This window comes from Colletotrichum phormii (assembly GCF_030913505.1).
Source record: "Colletotrichum phormii strain CBS 102054 chromosome Unknown BDP81scaffold_17, whole genome shotgun sequence".
In the NCBI taxonomy this organism is placed as follows: domain Eukaryota; kingdom Fungi; phylum Ascomycota; class Sordariomycetes; order Glomerellales; family Glomerellaceae; genus Colletotrichum; species Colletotrichum phormii.
Window position 1 is genome coordinate 647,850 of NW_026851459.1, and position 19,186 is coordinate 667,035.

Here is a 19,186-nt window from a genome sequence, read left to right on the forward strand (position 1 = left end):
GTGCATCGCCAAGACGGGTATCACAGTCTTTTTTCTCCTGGTGGTAAATTGATTAGCACTACCGATACGGAGTACAGAAGCATATTCGGCGGGAGCGCTCAGTCACTGTCAAAGTTAATGAATATTCTCCGTCTGTCCTTGTACCACCAACCATCAATGTACCCCTCCCCCAAGGTCGGTGCTTGTCCACGGTTCAACGGTTCTACCTTTGCTGACTGTGAACCAGAGCCTCGAGGCTCATTTTGCATGATGGCGACTAGCGAATCTCCGACCAAGGGAAGTTAATCTCATTTCACGGTATCACTGCCCGTCGTGATAGGCTGGTACACTGGGCAAGGGAATATGAACCTGCAATATGAACCTGCAAGGTACGGGCCCTACGTGCTTCTGGTTTCTACACTACTTTGGAGTATGAAGCACATGAAGTACATGGGCATATCATGAAGTTGGCGATGAGGCAGTGAGGATACCACCGATTCCACGTAAAAGGCAGAAATCATAGCATCAAGGACATACACTCATTCCCATCACGCACGATCATCTCCTCAGAAGAAGCATCCTTCCAATATAGAATATAGAAAGGAAAAAAAGAACCTGTGGATTCACGCCCGAGTCAATGCCGTTCTGCCCCAGAACCCCCCCACAGGTACTCCGTACTTCGTACAGTCCATCAGTGAAACGGCCAGAACCAGACCAAGGTCCCCCGACATGGATCCCGTCTCGCGTTCGGCTCGGTTTCGGGCGCCACACGCCAGTTCAGCTCGTCTTTTCTTGTGGTCCCAGATCCATACCATTCCCACCAACATCGCGGCTGTCTCCTTTGGGGTTGGGGGGATGGCACGAATGGCTAATAGTGTCGTGCCGTCAAACGACGACCGGCGGTGGGAACGCGTCAGCCAGACTTGAGAAACATGAAATCCTCCTCGGCATTTGAATTTGGTTCATCACGGCAAGGAAGCTTTCGTCAAGATCAGATCAGATAATGCAGGTCTGGCCATCCGCACTGCCTGTTGCCTACCTATTTCTTTTCTCTCTCTCCTCTCCAACATATGCATAGAAAAAAGGGATGGGGGTGGGCCGTGCTCAGGAACCTCCCCCCCTCTTCGCTGGGCCTTCGTGGAGCCTTGCTTTGGCCTGTGGACGTCCCGCCTGCAGAAAGGATCTATCGAGTACGAAAACTTGGCGCGCTCGGGCAGGGTATGGGAAGATTACTTTACGCCCGGCAATAGCCTCCAAGATGGGGTACGTCGATGTGCAGCGGAAACTGACGAGCCTGCTGGACGAAATAGATCACCTCAGAGCGAGGCTCCCAGCAAGGGATCTGGGGAAACCCCTGGTTGCCGAATACGCGCAGCAGTCCGTCATGATTGAGAACAACCCTCTGTCAGTGACGGACGCGATGCGCATTATCGACCGCCTTAAAGTCGTCTCGAGCAAGTTGACCTTGCCTCCACGTCCAGCAGCGAGCTTGCCAAACTCGTGTCGACCACTGCAGCAGGCGTAAATGTCACCGAGTCAGCCACGAACGAGCTGCAGAACCACATCATCGCATCGCAATGGATCGCAGAGAACGCGGCGGCCAAGGCTGGTACCGCAGGACTATGCGAAGCCGAAGTACGAGACCTCGCCGTGGTGTCCGTCGTCAACACAGACTCCGAGGCGGCCTACGACACCTGGCGGACAGGTTCAACAACGGCAGGCGGCAACTTGGTATGGGGATCGAGAGTCCCGCTGGGCGAGTACCGCAACCTGCCCATCAGCGTCCGCAGCAACCGTCTTCGAATCTTTCCGTACCCGCAAGAGGTTCCGGCCTGCATGCAGAGGTTCTTCCAATGGCGGGACCTGCAGCATCGGGAGAGGGCGCTGCAACCGCTGATTCTGGCTTGTCAGATGACGTCCTACTTTGTTCTCGTTCATCCGTTTCCCGATGGCAATGGGCGTACCAGTCGCATGGTGAAGCAGGATTACCTGGCGCGTCAGGGCTACGTTCCCGTCGTCATTCGGGACTTGAAGCGCGAAGACTATCTGCGGATGGTCGACGGCGCCGGCGAAGGCAAACCGGAGGAATTCGTAATAGCAGTGCTTGAGGCTCAACTGGCGGTGCTGCACCAGGCTTCCACGCGCCTCGAGATGTAGGTAGCACAAGTGGCACTGTCGCTCCACGTTTGATTCGTCCCGGTGCTACGGTACGTCTGTGGAAGTCATCCGGTCAGGGCAGGGCTCGGAGAATTTGACGGTGTCTTGTGGCGTCCCGGGAGACCGACGATTGCTGACCGCCGCGGGATAGTGGGTTGTTGAAACAAGCGACGGCTCGCATCTGCTAAGAGAATGCGAGCAGATACGGCTTGGCTGGTCGATCGGGGGACGGCGCCAAAATAACCGCCGTACGGTTCGAGAGTACACACGTTACGCCCGCGATTCAGTTTAGCGTGAGGCCCCTATCACAAGTACATTAGCTACGGCGGCGACATATGCTCCGTGGCCCGACTGACATTGTCTATCGTCCAGGTAGCTTGCCTAGTAATCATTCCAATAGACCATATCCGAGCCCGCGTATTCAAACGTTACGCGTGCCTTTGTGCTGGCATGAGACCACGATCAATGACAGCATTTGGCGCGTCGTCCAAGGCTTACCCCTGTTGACGGGAGCGTGAGAGGGCTGCGGGGACCCTTCAAAGTCTGAAATCCAGCAGCTCGTCTAAACCAACAACTGTTTGCCAATAGGTGGCCGCGGCAGCACACCGCTCCTGGGAACCAGGGAACTTTGGCCGAGTCCAGATCGTCCCGTCCACGACACTGGGAGAGGACTCATTGGCTGGAGCGCATTCCTGGCAGCCATCACGAATCGCAGTCTGAACTCTGTACCTTTTGGATTGTAAGCACTTGCATTTCGTATCTCGTTTCCGACATCTACGTCCATGGCAGAGTAATGGAGCGTCGTAATCGTCCAGCCGCCGGAACGAGACAGCCCGGCACGGATACCCGACCCCAAGGGCCAAGGACCTCAAAACCCAACGTTGTCGTTTACGGTTTATCCGCTGAGCCCCCTATTGAATCGCTCGCATTTCCCTCCGCAGACCCACAGGAGAGGGGCCCGAGGGGACGTTATCGCCGGCGCCTCAGGACTGGTCCGGACATAGGTGGGATAGGGACCCGGCCCGCGCCAGACCCTTGTCACCGTCAGACTGTCAGACAGGATTCCTAGGACAAGCGGCGCAAGATGAGAGGGATTGCCATTATCATCAAACAAGTGTATCGGTAGATTATTCGGTGGGTGCGTATGGCGGGGTACAGAGTATATTCGCTCAGCGCTGTAACACGTAGCGACACCCCTCCAAGCTGAAAGAGCAACCGCAAGGGATAGGCAATGTTCTGGAAGCTGTTCAAGGGACCGTGGAAAGGAAATGAACTGGATCGGAATTCGGACTGCTGAAGAAACCCGAGGGGGGAGGGCAAAGCCGCAGAATGGTATTGCTGGCGGGGGGTGAGGGGGGGAGCGTAGCGGCGTAGGTCGTTAAGCGAGGCGCTGGGCTGGGCTTCTATCACGCCGGCTGACTCGACCGGGGGCGGCAGCGAGACACGGGCCTGACTTGGACTACGGTGAGACAGAACGGGTTAAGACGGGTATGGGTACGGGTATACGTAGTGACTAGTGTAGCAGGTACCTGCTTGCCAGTGCTTACCTCGACAGCAGCTGCCTTCCTGCCTGCTGTTTTGGCCGGTGGACGATCCGAACATGACGTGCAGGTTGCAAGCCCAAAGCACGGCTTCTCCGAGACTGTGGTCTTTCTCGATTGCTGGACCGGCGTGCTGGGATTGTTTGTCGACGAAACACAATCGGTTGCTGGTTGGAAGCGTTGGGACCGGTAAAGGCTGAGTTTTGACTTTGGTCCATTACACGTATACTTCGAGGCGTATCGGGGACGTGGATGAAGCGAGATATGAGGGATCAATCGTAATCATTCGAGTCTGAAAACCCCATTTGGTTGAGAGACAGGAGGGAGGAACTTTGGAAGGGGAGTATTCCGTAAGGATTGCCTAGGAGGTCCACAAAAACGGTAGCGTCGATTCTGCGAATGACTAAGGTGCGTGCAGGTACTGTGTACTTCGTACTTGCCTCCCGTCTCCATGGCTCTTTCCCCAGAATATCACGCGGAAGGCGGCCTGGGCAAAATCATACCAAGAGAGGAAAGAAGGAGAAGGAGAAGGAGAAGGAGAAGGAGACAGCTGAGCCTTAGGGTTAATGCTGAGGCCCGTCGACAACGTGGGTGCTATACTCCGTACCTACTTTGTACTAATCACTAACAGTTACAGGTCGCAGTGTGCGCCAACCCCTTGAATCCCGGTCCCTTTTGGCTCTTGAACCCCGGCGCAGACCCGATGTGCAGCGTTGGTTTGCTGCGCAAGCTGCGGTATCACAACCTTAGGTTGGCTGCAATCATCAGTGCGGTGCAACTTGCTGCGGCTGCTGCTCATCGGACCCACAGCTCGCAGCTCGCACTTCGCACTTCGCACTTGATGCCCTGCGAATCCAGCTAGCAAGACCGAATAGGCCAATGTGAGTATACCGGACACAGGGCATGCTGCTGTGGTGAGAAAGCCCTATAGAGTCTTACATGTGCATCATCGTTCCCGGATGACTGGCACCGGTGTCGATATCGGCGTGCCCAACAGGGAAGGCATCGCACTACTTACTTTTGGTACCTCTTCATACCCAAACGTACCAAAGTTCCTTCTCTCATCTGATGATGGGCGGCGGGTCAATGAGTCAACATGAGATGGACGATAAACACGCATGTAGGCGGCGCGGTTCGGGCATGGTAGAGGTACACAGGGAACCGAGCTAGTCACAGTTCGGGAATTTGACAAGAGCGAGGTCAGAACGGGTCGGTTGCATTCCGTCGAATCTCGTCCCGGCCGGTTGCCCCCATCTCCTCCTCGTGCTAGGCCCGCCGCCCATCTATATCAAATGTGCACACCCCAGTCCGTCCCTCGCCAAGGTCCTGGGGACCTTTTTTTTATTCCACAGTCCACACCTTCGCGACGGATTCCACTAATCCCTATCCTGGCCTGCAACCCGAGTGGGAACTGGGAACGCCTCTTTTCTCTATCCGTCCTCGTCTTTTTTTTTATTAAGAGTCGAGGGACGCCAAATCGACTACAGTTGTTGTTTTCCCGCCCTTTGCCTGTCCCGATCCATTGTTGCGCGCGACAACAACGATCCCGACCCCCGATCGCCGCAAATTCTTTCTTGGCTTTCGCCGTGGTTGACTTTCTTCTTCTTCTTCTTCTTCGTTTACTGGCCTGCCCATAATCCATAGAACTGATTGTAATTTGGGGGGAGAACGATTTGCATCTCGTCGTCGGTCCAACCTACCCAAGCCATAGTACACAAGCCACACCAGCGACATTGGAACCCGACAACCGCATAACGACCAGCTTGCGCCCAGCGCATACCGGCGCAACAAGCTTTCCCCCTCACACTGCGCACAGCTCTACCAGGAGCCACGCCGCCAACATGTCTTTCGAAAACGAGAAGCCCGGCGGGGCCAGCGAAAAGGCAACAGAGGTGGCTGAGAAGACAGCGAGCAACGGCCACTCTGACAGGGCATCGTCCCATGGCGACTCGACCGAAGTGGATGCATCGAGCCAGCCAAAGAACCAGACGGCCAATATCAACAACCTCGAAAAGGCCGACTCCAAGGCTATCGCACCAAAAGACCCCAGCGATGACCCCTACGAGCACCTGCCCGCCAATGAGGCTGCGATTCTCAAGCGTCAAGTCTTCACTCCCGAAGTCAAGGCCGGCATCATGACCCTGTACCGGTACTCTTCGACCAACGACCTGCTCATCCTCTCCCTCTCCGCCTTCACGTCCATCGTGGTCGGCGCCGCACTGCCGCTCATGACGGTCATCTTTGGTAACCTGCAGGGCACTTTTCAGGACTACTTTGCCGGCAAGACGGCCCAGAGCGACTTTAACGCAGAGATGGCGAGCCTCGTCTTGTACTTTGTCTACCTCGCCATTGGCGTCTTTGTGTGCCAGTACATCACCACGGTTGGATTCATCTGTAAGTCCCCCCCCCCTGGCGGGAGGATGCGAGTCTAAATCTGACACAAGACCAAAATTAGACACGGGAGAGCACATTAGCGCAAAGATTCGCGAGCACTACCTCCAGAGCTGCATGCGCCAGAACATTGGTTTCTTCGACAAATTGGGCGCCGGCGAGGTCACGACCCGAATCACCGCCGACACCAACCTGATCCAGGACGGCATCTCGGAAAAGGTCGGCCTGACGCTCGCCGCCATCGCCACCTTCATCTCGGCCTTTGTCATTGGCTTCGTCCACTACTGGAAGCTCACCCTGATCCTCCTGTCTACCGTCGCTGCCCTTCTCTTGAGCATGGGAGGCGGCTCGACCTTTATCGTCAAGTACAGCAAGCAGTCCATCGAGGCGTACGCCCACGGAGGCAGTCTGGCCGACGAGGTCATTAGCTCCATCCGCAACGCCGTCGCCTTTGGCACCCAGGACCGCCTCGCCAAGCAGTACGATGCGCACCTGACAAAGGCCGAGTTCTTTGGCTACAAGGTCAAGTCTGCCATTGGCGTCATGGTTGCGCTGATGATGACCATTCTGTATCTCAACTACGGTCTCGCGTTCTGGCAGGGAAGCAAGTTCCTCATTGACGACGGCATCAAGCTGTCCAACATTCTCATCATCATGATGTCCATCATGATTGGTGCCTTTAACCTCGGAAACGTCGCACCCAACGTCCAGGCCTTCACCACTGCCATTGCGGCGGCCGCCAAGATCTACAACACCATTGACCGCGTCTCTCCGCTGGACCCCTCCCGCGACGACGGAACCAAGCTCGAGCAGGTCGAAGGCACAATCCGCCTCGAGAACATTAAGCACATTTACCCGTCTCGCCCAGAGGTCATCGTCATGGAGGACGTGAGCTTGACCATTCCTGCGGGTAAGACCACGGCGTTGGTCGGCGCCTCGGGCTCCGGCAAGAGTACCATTGTCGGTCTCGTTGAGCGGTTCTACGACCCCGTCCACGGATCAGTGTTCCTGGACGGCCACGACATTAGCACCTTGAACCTGCGCTGGCTGCGTCAGCAAATGGCGCTCGTCAGCCAGGAGCCCACTCTGTTCGCGACCACCATCTACCAGAACATCCGATACGGCCTCATTGGCACCCAACACGAGAACGCGTCCGAGGAGGAGCAGAAGAAGCTCATTGAGGAGGCGGCGAGAATGGCAAACGCGCACGATTTCATTACCGATCTCCCCGAAGGCTACCTCACCAACGTTGGCGAGCGCGGTTTCCTCCTTTCCGGTGGCCAAAAGCAGCGCATCGCCATTGCGCGAGCCGTCGTGTCCAACCCCAAGAGTAAGTCAGCCCTGTACGTCTCGGCAGTGCCCTATGCTAATTCCCCCTAGTCCTGCTGCTCGACGAGGCCACCTCTGCCCTCGATACCAAGTCTGAGGGTGTTGTGCAGGCCGCTCTCGAAGTCGCCTCCCAGGGCCGCACCACCATCACCATTGCCCACCGTCTGTCCACCATCAAAGATGCCCACAACATTGTCGTCATGTCCAACGGCCGCATCGTCGAGCAGGGTACTCACAACGACCTCCTCGCCAAGCAAGGCGCCTACTACAACCTCGTCACGGCCCAGAACATTGCCCGCGTCAACGAGATGGACGCTGCCGAGGAGGAAGCCATCGACGCCGAAGACGACGAGATTATCCGCAAGGCCTCGCGCGCCTCCGACAAGGGCTACGTTGCCGACCCCGAAGACAACATGGCCGCCAAGTTGCAGCGGACAAGCACCTCCAAGTCTCTGTCCAGCATCGCCCTCCAGAACAGAAAGGACGATGGCGAGGCCAAGTACGGTCTGTGGACCCTCATCAAGCTCATCGCCTCGTTCAACCAAAAGGAGTTGAAGCTCATGCTCATCGGCCTCTTCTTCTCCATCATTTGCGGTGGCGGCAACCCTACCCAGGCTGTCTTCTTCGCCAAGCAGATTACGACTCTGTCGGTCCCCATCACCCCGCAGACTACCCAGGAGACTCTCCACCAGATGAAGAAGGATTCCGATTTTTGGAGCGCCATGTACCTGATGCTCGCCGGTGTCCAGTTCATTGCCTTTGTCGTCCAGGGAATCGTCTTTGCAAAGTGCTCCGAGCGCCTCATCCACCGTGTTCGCGACCAGGCCTTCCGCACCATGCTTCGACAAGACGTTGCCTTTTTCGACAAGGACTCCAACACGGCCGGCGCGCTCACCTCGTTCCTGTCCACTGAGACCACCCACTTGGCCGGACTTAGCGGCGTCACCCTCGGCACCCTGCTCATGGTCACGACAACCTTGGTTGCTGCGCTAGCGCTCGCCATCGCCATTGGCTGGAAGCTCGCCCTCGTCTGTACGGCAACCATCCCGATCCTCATTGGCTGTGGTTTCTTCCGCTTCTGGATGCTCGCCCACTTCCAGCGCCGCTCCAAGACTGCCTACTCCAACTCGGCGAGTTACGCATCCGAGGCCATTTCGGCCATCCGCACCGTTGCCTCGCTGACGCGCGAGGACGATGTCATCCGCCAGTACCAGACTTCCCTGGCCATCCAACAGCGCGCCAGTCTCATCTCGATCCTCAAGTCGAGCTTGTTGTTCGCCGCGTCCCAGTCCTTCATGTTCCTGGCTTTTGCCCTCGGTTTCTGGTACGGTGGTAGGCTCATCGCCGATGGGCAGTACAACATGTTCCAGTTCTTTGTCTGCTTCTCTGCCGTCATCTTTGGTGCGCAGTCGGCCGGCTCCATCTTCTCGTTTGCTCCCGACATGGGCAAGGCTCACCAGGCCGCCAACGAGCTCAAGATTCTCTTTGACCGCAAGCCGACCATTGACACGTGGTCCAAGGAGGGCGCTTCTCTCGACGCCGTTGACGGCACCCTCGAGTTCCGCGACGTCCACTTCCGGTACCCGACCAGACCCGAGCAGCCCGTCCTCCGCGGACTCAACCTCGTCGTTCGCCCCGGCCAGTACGTCGCGCTTGTCGGCGCGTCCGGCTGCGGCAAGTCCACCACGATTGCCCTTCTCGAGCGTTTCTACGACCCCCTTTCCGGCGCCATCTTTGTCGACGGCAAGGAAATTAGCACGCTCAACGTCAACGAGTACCGCTCCTTCATCGCCCTCGTCAGCCAGGAGCCCACCCTGTACCAGGGCACAATCAGGGAGAACATTTTGCTCGGTGCCCACACAGAGGTCACCGACGAGGCCATTGAGTTTGCCTGTCGCGAGGCCAACATTTACGACTTTATCGTTTCGATGCCCGAGGGTTTCAACACGGTGGTCGGAAGCAAGGGTGCTCTTTTGTCTGGAGGTCAGAAGCAGCGTATCGCTATTGCCCGCGCTCTCATCCGTGATCCCAAGATTCTGCTGCTGGACGAGGCCACGTCCGCCCTTGACTCCGAGTCCGAGCACGTCGTTCAGGCTGCCCTCGACAAGGCCGCCAAGGGCCGCACAACGATTGCCGTGGCGCATCGTCTCAGCACCATTCAAAAGGCCGACATCATCTACGTCTTTGACCAGGGCCGCATTGTCGAGCAAGGCACGCACGCCGAGCTCATGAAGAAGAATGGCCGCTATGCTGAGCTGGTCAACCTCCAGTCCCTGGAAAAGAACAGCTAGACGTGGGAACGATGTGCGTGAAGTAGGAAAAGTCTTTTGCCTGTTTTGTGGCGAGCTGCATTTGCTTGCGAAAGGCTTCATTGCGTCGTCGCTAGAGATATCCGGATCATGACACTGGTCCATGTCTTTTTTCTTTTCTTTGCATTATTGGGCGTTTTACTCGTTCACGAGAGAGATTTGTCAGAGGCGGTCGTCGCCGTCGTCAAACAAAAAGGAGGTTAGATGGATGAGAAATGTCGGGGTGTTGTATGTAGCCTTTGGTTTAATTGGGCAGGGTTGAGAGAATAGACTCCCCTCGGTGGGTACTCGGGTAAACCGACTCGCTTAGAAGTAATTCCAATCTTTTCAAACGCTTGCGTTGCTTTCCTACGTGTGGTTGTGCGTGGTGATCTGGTGCCTTGTGTAGCGGCGGGTACCGAGGGCGAGCAAGGCACTGGGGATATGATATTTAGGCAGTTGCCCTTGGCTGGATGGGACTGGAGTGTGGCTGGTTGACATACCTCTGGCCTAGTCGGGATTGTAGCCTGTTGCATGTGATGATGAAGACGTTGAGTTTGAGTTCACGATCTAAGCTGGCCGAGGCGGTGGGTGGTGTCGGTGAGGAGATGGACTTGATGGCTGCTGGGCCACGCGTTTTATGAATGCACTTGTTTTTTGAACGGGAATGGAAAAGACGATAACGTGAATGATAAGCGAGTGAGACAGACAAGCGAGTGAGACACAAAACTGCGCCGATGAGATAAACTGGCTTCCATATCAACATCAACAGCATCAATTCAATTCAAACTACTCATAATCCTCATCTTCAGACATCTCTTCAATAAACTGGCACGTTCGTGAATTGTGTCCCGGGTGACCACAAACGCCACACCGTCGCTGACCTGTCTCGGCCCTCAGTTTGCGACCACTAGTACGACGCATTTCCTCCTGAACCTGCGCAGTCACATCTTTCTGTGACTGTATATCTGCTGCGTCAGCTACAGTAAGACTTCCTCCATGTTGTAGGCGTGTTTTCTTAGTTCTCCGTCGTCGACTGAGTTGGTTATTCTCGTCTCTAAGAATCTGTACCTCAGATCTAAGTAAGGCTACTTGGTGCATGATGCCTCTTGTACCTTTAGAAAGTCGTTCAACAGCCTCGCAAATAGAGGTTGGGGAGCTGCTTTGGTGACGAGTGATCCGACTCTTAATAAAGTTGGATTGAGAGCTTGCCTCTACTGGGTTGTTTGGTGTCCTTGAAACCCAAGGCGGAGGTGTCTGTGGTAGTGATGCTGGAGGCGTTGGAGTGTGTAGCCGGATATCCAGCTTTGATAGGACGCTTTCTGCACTCAGAGGAACAAGCCCAGCTCCTCTAAAACCCCCTTGGATGTTTTTTTCAGTCATCGCTTGACTAAATGCGCTGCGATATGCAGGAAAGAAGTCCTCCTTTGAGATGTGGGTTACGCCCCGCCGCATCTTATCCTCAATTTGTTGCCCATACGCCGTCTTTAGCGGACCAAAGCACCCAACGTCAAGGGGCTGGAGTAGATGAGACGAATGAGGCGGCATACAAAGTGTAACGATCTTGTTTGCCTTGCAATATAGCTCAAAGTCTGTTGAGTGGTGACTTTCGTGCCCGTCGACGACGAGGAGGCGATATTGGCCTCTCAAACGTGGTTTCGTATGACGATCATAGTGCTGGATCCAATCTAGGCCTCTTTCATTTGTTGTCCATCCGTTTTATGACGTCGCAATGACCCAGTCGTCCGGGAAACCTGACTCTGTATACCAGGTTGAGAGGTGATATTGGCCTGCAACGATGATGTACGGCGGGACGTTATAGCCTTGCGAGTTGATGGCTTGAATCACTGTAACCCATTCTCGATTACCAGGCTGCGCCATTTTTGTGTTTGAACGCCTTTCAGTACTTGTGACAACCATGCCAGATGCAATCTGGCCCATCATAAAGCCAGTCTCATCAAAGTTGTAGATATCAAACTCATCGATACCATACTTCGCGATTGTGTTCTTCACAAGAGCGAACCAGCCGCGAATAGCCTCTGCATCCTCGCATTGGGCCCTCTTGTAGTCGTACCTCCGAAAAAACCGCGTCCGCAATTGTGGTTGTCGTTTGACGAAGTTTAAGGCCCAGCGCTTCCCAACCGGAGGCGCGTCGCGATCAGCAAGCAGTCGATCAGCCATTTCTTCCACACCACGGATCCGGGGAGGGAATGATCGGGCATCTAGATCGAGAATGTGATCAACTAACGTCTGCTCTTCTAGCAAAGTAAGATTCCTCGAGTTCGGTATCCTGTCGCTTCGAGATGTAGAGCCCTTCAATCGTCGACTCAATGTTGCATGGCTGACCGAGTAGATCGTAGCTGCAGCCCGTGCACTAAGCTCTGGATTGATTCTGATAGCTTGAAGGGCCAGCTGTATGCCTGACTCATTACTTCTGGATGCCATGATGTGTTGTGGAAGAAACGTCTCCATTTGTGTTGAAGCATCATCGGCGCAGTTTTGTGTCTCACTCGCTTGTCTGTCTCACTCGCTTGTCTGTCTCACTCGCTTATCATTCACGTTACACTGATGACTGAATTATTTTTTTTGGTGTTTTGTTTTTTCTCTCAAGATCTAAAAAAAACGAAACACACGTCTCAAAAAGTTGGTCAATCTGGAGACAACATGCACAGGGCCACCCAATCTATTCCGATCCGATCCGAATCCAAATCCCTCCGCTCCCTCCTATGACTCCATCTCCATCCCCAACCTGCTCGCGTGATTTGGCTATTCCTCCTCAATGGTATCCATGCCCGAGTCCTCCCCGGCCTGCTTGATCACAAGTTGCTCTGTCTCACCGCGAGCGGAGGTCGGGCCGCTAGGTAGGATCCGGCGCTTGAGGGTAGGACTCTTGAATGACGGGTGTCTGCGGAGTGGAGGGACATTATCACTTCCACTCTCCGTTCCAGTTGACTCGTCAGATCGATGGGACTGTCGGCTGCTCGTGCGACTGCTTGGGCGACTGCTCGTGCGGCTGCTTGCGCCAGAAGAGATGTCGTGCGGCTCCATGTCCTCGGCGTACCAGTCGGCGCGCGGGGGGCTCGGGCGCGGCGATGTCGTCTTTGCCGGGGAGTCCTCCAGCGTAAGGCCTTGCGTGCTCGCCACAAGAGGCTCCAACGCGAGAGCGCGCGCTTCTTCGGTATCAACCATTTGCGCAGTGTCCGCGAGTAGGTCCTCTTCCATCATCTCGTCCTTTCCGGCCTCGATTGCATCCAGAGTGGCAAACGTAGAGTACTTCCCAGTCGAGCCCTCCGCCGAGCCCTCCTCCAAAGGACCAAACTCTTGCACCAACCACTCATCAAACCTCTTGGTCGACCAATCGGGGTCAAACCAGCCGATGAAAAGCCCCATGGCATTGCGGGAAGTAATTTCCAAGGGGTGGGGGGGTAAGGGAAGCCACTCGAGACGGTGTTGCGGTCCATCAGGCTCGTTTGCATCCTTGGTCTTGCAAAAGACTTGGCTAAGGTTCAGATCAAGCAAGACAGGCCGCGGCTCGTGGAGCTCGCGTAGGTCATCGACCGCACCGTGGTCGCGAAACGTGAGGAAGATGTTCTCGGGGTCGAAGTCTTCGTGTTCGAAACCAATGTGGATGCGGACCACCAGCTCGTGGATGATCTGACGGAAGACATTCAACCGGAAAGGCTCGGTCAATTCTGCCTTCTTTCTCTGGACTTGTCCATGCGAGTCGGTGAAACTGTGGAAGGTGATATTGCCAGCGCACGCGGATGAAGCTGTCCGGTAATCCTGCCCCTTGTGCAAAGGTTCTCCATGGGACGACCCTCAATGTACTCCATCAAAACCAAGCCGGCACAATCGTATTTGTGGTCGCCGCGCTCGATCTTGACTGCCCATGTTCCGTAGTACTGCGGGGTGAGGTGGGGATGGCCAGTCATGCTGTTGTCGTTTTCCCATCGCTTGCCCTTCCGCTTGGAATGAGGTGTAGGGCCTTTAGGCTTGCCTTTCTCGTAGATGTACTCGTATGCTCCAGACTCGCGACTCAAGAGCTGCTCCGCGAACACATCGTTGCCGAACAACGCGCAGATATATTCATTATTCCCTTCGAAGAACAATGGGTCAAAGACCTTGGCGACGACCAAACTTGGCGCTTGTCCCGAGTTCTTCTTGCGCGGACTGCCTGGGAATGGGGCATGGGACGACCTGTATTCAGCGGGTGCGTGGACGATTTTGGAAAGAAGTACCTGAGCGCCGCCTCTGGGGCCCCCGGATAGGAGCTCGATAACCTCAATTTGGGCCTGTTTTCTAGGGGGGACATAGGTCTGTGGATTGAAGTTCCGAAGACCTCCCGGACGGACCTGTAGTTTTGGAGGGTTCTCGTATTGGGGCTGGCCGTATGGCTGGACAGTCGTGTATTGGTAGAGCTTCAGCTTCTGTCCTGGATCTTATCGAGCCCATTTCGAAGTACGACTGCTGCTGGGGCGGGACATGATGGACGCTGATGAGGATGAAGCTAGAGAAAATGAGAGTGTGGAGTGAGATGAGAGTGAGGAGTGAGGAGTGAGGGTGGGAGTGAGATTGGGAGTGAGAGCAAGAGAGAGGCAGAGGGAGAGAGAAATGGCTTGGCTTAAGCAGCAATGGGAGGAATTGAGTCGTCCTAAGTTGAAAATTTGGGCAAAGCAAACGGAGATGGCTCGCTGCTTATGGAGTTAAAATATGGTGTGGGTGGCACCTTGAGGTGTCGTACATGAAAGGTACTATGGCGATCGGAAAGTCAAACGAATTGAGCTTGAGATCTGCACGGATGCTCCTAGCCACAACGGTCACATTCGGGAAGAGACAGCCATGTCGGCCATCCAGAATTTTACCTCGGTGCCTTGCATCAAGGCTCCCGGCCTCGTCAGGTTGCAAGCAATTGATGCCTGTTTGTCAAAGGTGATGAGAGTCTCAAAGCATCCTTGTGCCATTTGTAAAACAAGAGGAAAGGAAGAATGTACTGCTCATGGTTGAGGTGTATCTTGCAAGGTAAGCCATCATCGTTTGTAGCGACCAGCCCGAAACGCACACCACACTCGACTGGCTGATGGAAAGGGAGGAGGTTTCGGGCTTGCATGCTTGGCTCTAGCACGGGTATCTAGTTGCTTAAGGTACACTGCAAAACGGAGAGATGTAAGTAGTCGTAATGGCAGGGCCGTTTACAGCCCTACCTACGCTGCCCTTTCTGCTGAATGCTCTAGAGAGTTGTACGGAACTCTTGTCGGTTTGCTACCGGCACAGCCTTGAAGAATATCCGAGACCTTGACTCACCCCTCCATCGTATCATCTGTGTCAATTGTCCACCGGGCCAACTACCGGGTATCGTAGTTTCATAAGTCATGTTGGGCGCTGAAGCAACCCCTTCCGAACAAAAGCGCAGAGCAGAGCCCGCTGTCCAAAGTTCCTGCTCCCATACGTACACTGTACGGCATACACCGATGACAGAAGCGACCCCTAGAAGTGATGAGTGACGAAGCCTGCGGTCCTCTTCGAGTTATTGGAGCGCCGAGCAAAGAACAATTTGGTGAGGTCATAGATCATGGGAGATAGCAAGGACAACACAATGCCATGCCATCTTCATGACTTCTTCACAGGAGCTGCCAATGACATCAAATCACACTTTCTGGTACTCTTCCGCTGCAACTCGTCTGCTACCTGCCTCTTGCCGTACTGCATGAGACTACACCTAGACATTGGTAGGGTGATATTACTACCTCCCTCACTTGTACCAACGGATAGAATGTCCTTGCCTAGCAGAGACATGTCACAAAAAAATACTGGATGCTAGACTCGCTCCAACCAAGTCACTCTGGGCATCGTAAATCACTGGCCCTGAAAACACTGCTGCTGACCGTTGGCTGGTACTTGACAAGACTGACACCTGTGTACGTGACAGATGTCAAACGTCCGCTGCCCGTGGAATAGACAAGACGCTTCCCGGCATACCTCTTTCCAGTTTATGTTGTCTTTAGCGGTGTGGAATGAAGCAGGCAACAAACATAATGCAGCGGAAATTGGCGGAAGAGATTCTCTCAGTCGTCTCACCGCCGCTTTGATGTATTTATCACGGCGTCAACATGGTAATATGTGTATGCCGTATTCTGTGAGGTTCCTTACTCTGTAATGCAAACCCTTCAGCTAAAGGTGGGAACTGTATGCAAAGAATACGAGTGAAAGGACATTCTCAAGGTAGAAAGAAGAAGTGTCGGTGTCAAGCCTTCTGCCTCCTTCTTCAGTAGCACCTCCCTCATCTCGTCGTTCAATATGGTAGCTGTGTCGTCCATCCTTCACTGCCATCTCAATCACCAGTATTTCCATCTCCAGCCTCATCCCGACTACTTTCTCATCTCGTTGCTTCGTCTCATTGCTACATTCGGCTGACATCTTCTTCCACCCCTTCTGCAACGCCTACTCAACACAACCGTGATAACCCAGTCAATCACGATGGCAGGTGTTAACCCGACAACCACGGAGGCGGTTTTCTCGCTCGAGCATCCCCTTCCGACATATCCAGCGGGAAAATTCAAGAAAGAACCCACGTCCATCAGCGAGACCGCGAGATCTCGAAAGGTCCCAAAGACGCTGAAGATCGTTCCGGTAACAAAGTACTTGGAGATCGCCGAACGCTTCAAGGACGCAGTGCTCAATCAGGTCGACCAAAGTCTCATAGTTCCTGGAGGCATCTCCTTGGAGAGATACTCCGAGCAGGATAATGTTTGTGCATACAATCTGCACGTCATACACCCTGTCATGGAGTGTCTAAACAACATCACGAGCTCGGACACGTACGAAGTGAGGCATACCTGGGAACATCAATTGTGCCTCCCCAATATCCCGAAACCACGGCATACAGCAGACGATGGTGACGAAAGCGAGATCGACGAGGACGCTCATCGACCTACCAACAAAAGGAAACGCCGCAGAACCTCGACTACCAGAGATTCCAAGGACTACCACACCGAGGACGATGATACCGAGCACGAGAGGGATCATGTTGTGGTTCGTCCGGACATGATCGGCGTAGTCAAGCCCAAGGGTTCCAAAATCAACTTCGGACACGGGAACGAAGACGCGACGAGCATTTGCGTGCTTTACGTAGAGATGAAAACGACCGGAACCCTCGATTGCCGGATCCCCAATTTCGAGAAAGCAGCCATCGCCGAAACCCCCCCCCCGGAGCCGCTACAGAATGCGCCGAAATCGCCATGAGTCAAACTGGGAGCTTCCACTTGATACAGGTTCCAAAAACCTGAGCCAACAGATGATAACATATGCATCCGCCCACCAAGTACGGCATGGCGCGCTCTCTGAGTACGGGACATCGTTCTTGTTCCACTTTCCTGATATGCCCCTTGGACTGACAGTGGAGGAGCTCTGGGACCATGGAGTAGGAGACAGGATGGAAATCTGTATTGTGGATCAAAGCCAGAGCGAGCTGGTGCGGGCAGCGCTCCTTGGCATGGACATTGAAGGCATTCGAGACTTGGAGCGCTTCCGCGGCTCGAAGTACCGCATGTTTACCGAGTAGTTGTCATAGGAGTGAGGAGGCTTGGCCATGAATACCGGGGCAGAGGCATAGACACTATTATCATTATCACCGGGAGTGCTTTAGAGGACTCGAATTTGATTGTGTTTTTGCATTGAACAGATGACCATAGCGTTCCACCAGACATCTTCTCTCAGCACACATCCTCCATCCCCGTCTTATTCACTCATGAGCATAAAGTCGTTTCCAAACACATGGGAGAGAGAGAAGGGGAGAGAGAGGGGGAGAGAGACTACTTTACTTAGAGCGAGCCTTGTCAGTTTACACTTGCACTGCATACTCTTCGTGTATGTGGAATTTAGGATATATTACAGATTGGAGACGGCTTAGATACTTAAGGCATCATGACTCCCATGGCGGTGGGCCAAAAAAAAGATGGTAAATTGCCTCAAGATAAGGCACGGCGGAAATCATCCAGCCCCATCAGCTACTAGCAGACATTTGCCATCCGTCGCTTGTGTGTTATCCATGATAGTTGACCAAAAAACACAAAACGATTACAACCACCCACTTTGAAGAACGAGAAGAAGTGCGTCGTACGAGATTGACATACTTTGCCGAGGTGTGCCGGTATGCCGCAAATCCCATCTGGATTTGTCCAGCTTTTTCTTCCATCGATATCGATGAGGCCCAATGATGTGCTCCTGAACGACATCCACCAAACGCCGTGAAGACGCAAGGAGTCCAGAAACGGTCAGAACGGGAACTTCTCTCGACGGATCTAGTCATGTGCCCGCGGAGGTCTTGCACTGGAGCAGCCAGTCGCTGTGCCGCCGTCGCCCGTCCATCCGGTCGCCTGCTGCTGCTGCTGCCGCTGCCGCCGCCGCCCTCGCCCTCGCTTGCCCAGCCTCATCGTGACAAGATGAGACCTGCGCCGTTTGTGGTGCCGAGAAAACACACACACCAGCCTCAGCTGGACTGGCTCAGCGGCCCGCCCGTGTCAGTCAGACATGCGTTGCGGTGTGGCGTGGTGGTGAGACTGGTCTCAGAGTCCCTAGAATAAAGTACGAGGCACATCATGGGCTCCGGATATGTGTGAGCAGCGGGGCTTCGCTTTGCACTTCGATTCGGAAGAGGTTCCTTCAGTGCCCAACTTGACTTATCGAACCACGATACCTGGCAGTTGGTCCAGTGGGCATTTGGCCTCGCTGAAATTAACGGTGAGTCAAGGCCTCAGGTATCCTACAAGGCTGCGCCGGTGGCAAACTTGCGAGAGCCTCTAGATAGCATTCCAATGTAAGTCTCGAGGGCAGTCAGCAGAAAGGGCAGCGCAGGGCTATAAACGGCCCTGCCCACACAACAGCTTCCCTCTCGGAGGAATTGGTCCTAATCCATCCTTTCTCCATGTCTACACACTCAAGAACACAATCATGGAGCTTCGCACCGGCCGTAAGGCTGCCTTGCTAACGTGTTTGCCAACAACTACCTCACGGGAAGCTGCCTGACAATCCATGCTTAGATTTGGGTCAAGCCAGCACCAAGTGCGAGAAATGGAAGCGGGGTCTTTGACGAGCATGGCGAAATTTTGAGACTTGTCTCGGAGTCCCTGGAGTGAAGACTACACGCTGTGCAATCCGGGAAGAGAGCATGGCCGGCCTGAGCCTGTTCGGGCTAGACAGGTTCTAGACTACTCTTACCCATTGTCTCGGTGAGCCAGTGACATTTGTTTCCCACTCTTATTCTCTGTGCTGCCGTGGCCCGATTGGAACCAAATGAGGTCTGGGTTGTACAACACGCTACCATGCCGGCGCCGTCCAGGCTTCGTACCGCAGAGGTGGTTGTCGCTGAGCAACCTCGGTCTGCCCAAGTCGCAGTCTGTGGCACTATGCGATGGACTGCTTTGCGCGCCGGGGCTTTTTTGATGTATCCAGCCACAGGGTCAATTACTCTTCGCTGCATTTGCAATGTTGGCATGGGGATGCTAC

General features: G+C 54.5%; 5 protein-coding genes across 5 annotated transcripts; 3 read left to right on the forward strand and 2 right to left on the reverse strand.

Moving 5' to 3' along the window:
• Positions 1-1,237: 1,237 nt before the first annotated feature.
• Positions 1,238-2,136, forward strand: BDP81DRAFT_463365 (fido domain-containing protein; the record flags this gene model as incomplete). Its single annotated transcript, XM_060594009.1, has 2 exons — positions 1,238-1,383; positions 1,425-2,136. The coding sequence occupies 2 exons, from the start codon at positions 1,238-1,240 to the stop codon at positions 2,134-2,136; spliced, it is 858 nt and encodes a 285-aa protein (XP_060442284.1).
• An 890-nt stretch (positions 2,137-3,026) lies between these two features.
• On the reverse strand, positions 3,027-4,100 carry BDP81DRAFT_69692 (uncharacterized protein). Its single transcript, XM_060596168.1, has 2 exons — positions 3,684-4,100; positions 3,027-3,589 (listed from the first exon to the last, which is right to left on the reverse strand). The coding sequence occupies exons 1-2, from the start codon at positions 3,893-3,895 to the stop codon at positions 3,202-3,204; spliced, it is 600 nt and encodes a 199-aa protein (XP_060442285.1). The 5' UTR covers positions 3,896-4,100; the 3' UTR covers positions 3,027-3,201.
• A 1,319-nt stretch (positions 4,101-5,419) lies between these two features.
• Positions 5,420-9,797, forward strand: BDP81DRAFT_69701 (ABC transporter). Its single transcript, XM_060596169.1, has 3 exons — positions 5,420-6,071; positions 6,133-7,398; positions 7,449-9,797. Exons 1-3 carry the CDS (start codon positions 5,519-5,521, stop codon positions 9,686-9,688), a joined length of 4,059 nt encoding a protein of 1,352 aa, XP_060442286.1. The 5' UTR covers positions 5,420-5,518; the 3' UTR covers positions 9,689-9,797.
• Positions 9,798-12,451: 2,654 nt separating this feature from the next.
• BDP81DRAFT_397035 (uncharacterized protein) lies at positions 12,452-14,169 on the reverse strand (the record flags this gene model as incomplete). The annotated part of the gene is made up of 3 exons (XM_060588265.1): positions 12,452-13,418; positions 13,514-14,117; positions 14,148-14,169. The coding sequence occupies 3 exons, from the start codon at positions 14,167-14,169 to the stop codon at positions 12,452-12,454; spliced, it is 1,593 nt and encodes a 530-aa protein (XP_060442287.1).
• A 1,990-nt stretch (positions 14,170-16,159) lies between these two features.
• BDP81DRAFT_397036 (uncharacterized protein) lies at positions 16,160-16,924 on the forward strand (the record flags this gene model as incomplete). The annotated part of the gene is made up of 1 exon (XM_060588266.1): positions 16,160-16,924. One exon carries the CDS (start codon positions 16,160-16,162, stop codon positions 16,922-16,924), a length of 765 nt encoding a protein of 254 aa, XP_060442288.1.
• Between the last annotated feature and the right edge of the window lie 2,262 nt (positions 16,925-19,186).

Bases quoted from the DNA above. Each gene is read 5' to 3' on its own strand.
- BDP81DRAFT_69692 (XM_060596168.1), bottom strand. From the start codon at position 3,895: ATGGACCAAAGTCAAAACTCAGCCTTTACCGGTCCCAACGCTTCCAAC. The intron at 3,590-3,683 runs GTAAGCACTGGC...CCGTAGTCCAAG, and splicing joins GGAAGGCAGCTGCTGTCGAG to TCAGGCCCGTGTCTCGCTGC.
- BDP81DRAFT_69701 (XM_060596169.1), top strand. From the start codon at position 5,519: ATGTCTTTCGAAAACGAGAAGCCCGGCGGGGCCAGCGAAAAGGCAACA. The intron at 6,072-6,132 runs GTAAGTCCCCCC...GACCAAAATTAG, and splicing joins CACCACGGTTGGATTCATCT to ACACGGGAGAGCACATTAGC. The intron at 7,399-7,448 runs GTAAGTCAGCCC...AATTCCCCCTAG, and splicing joins CGTCGTGTCCAACCCCAAGA to TCCTGCTGCTCGACGAGGCC.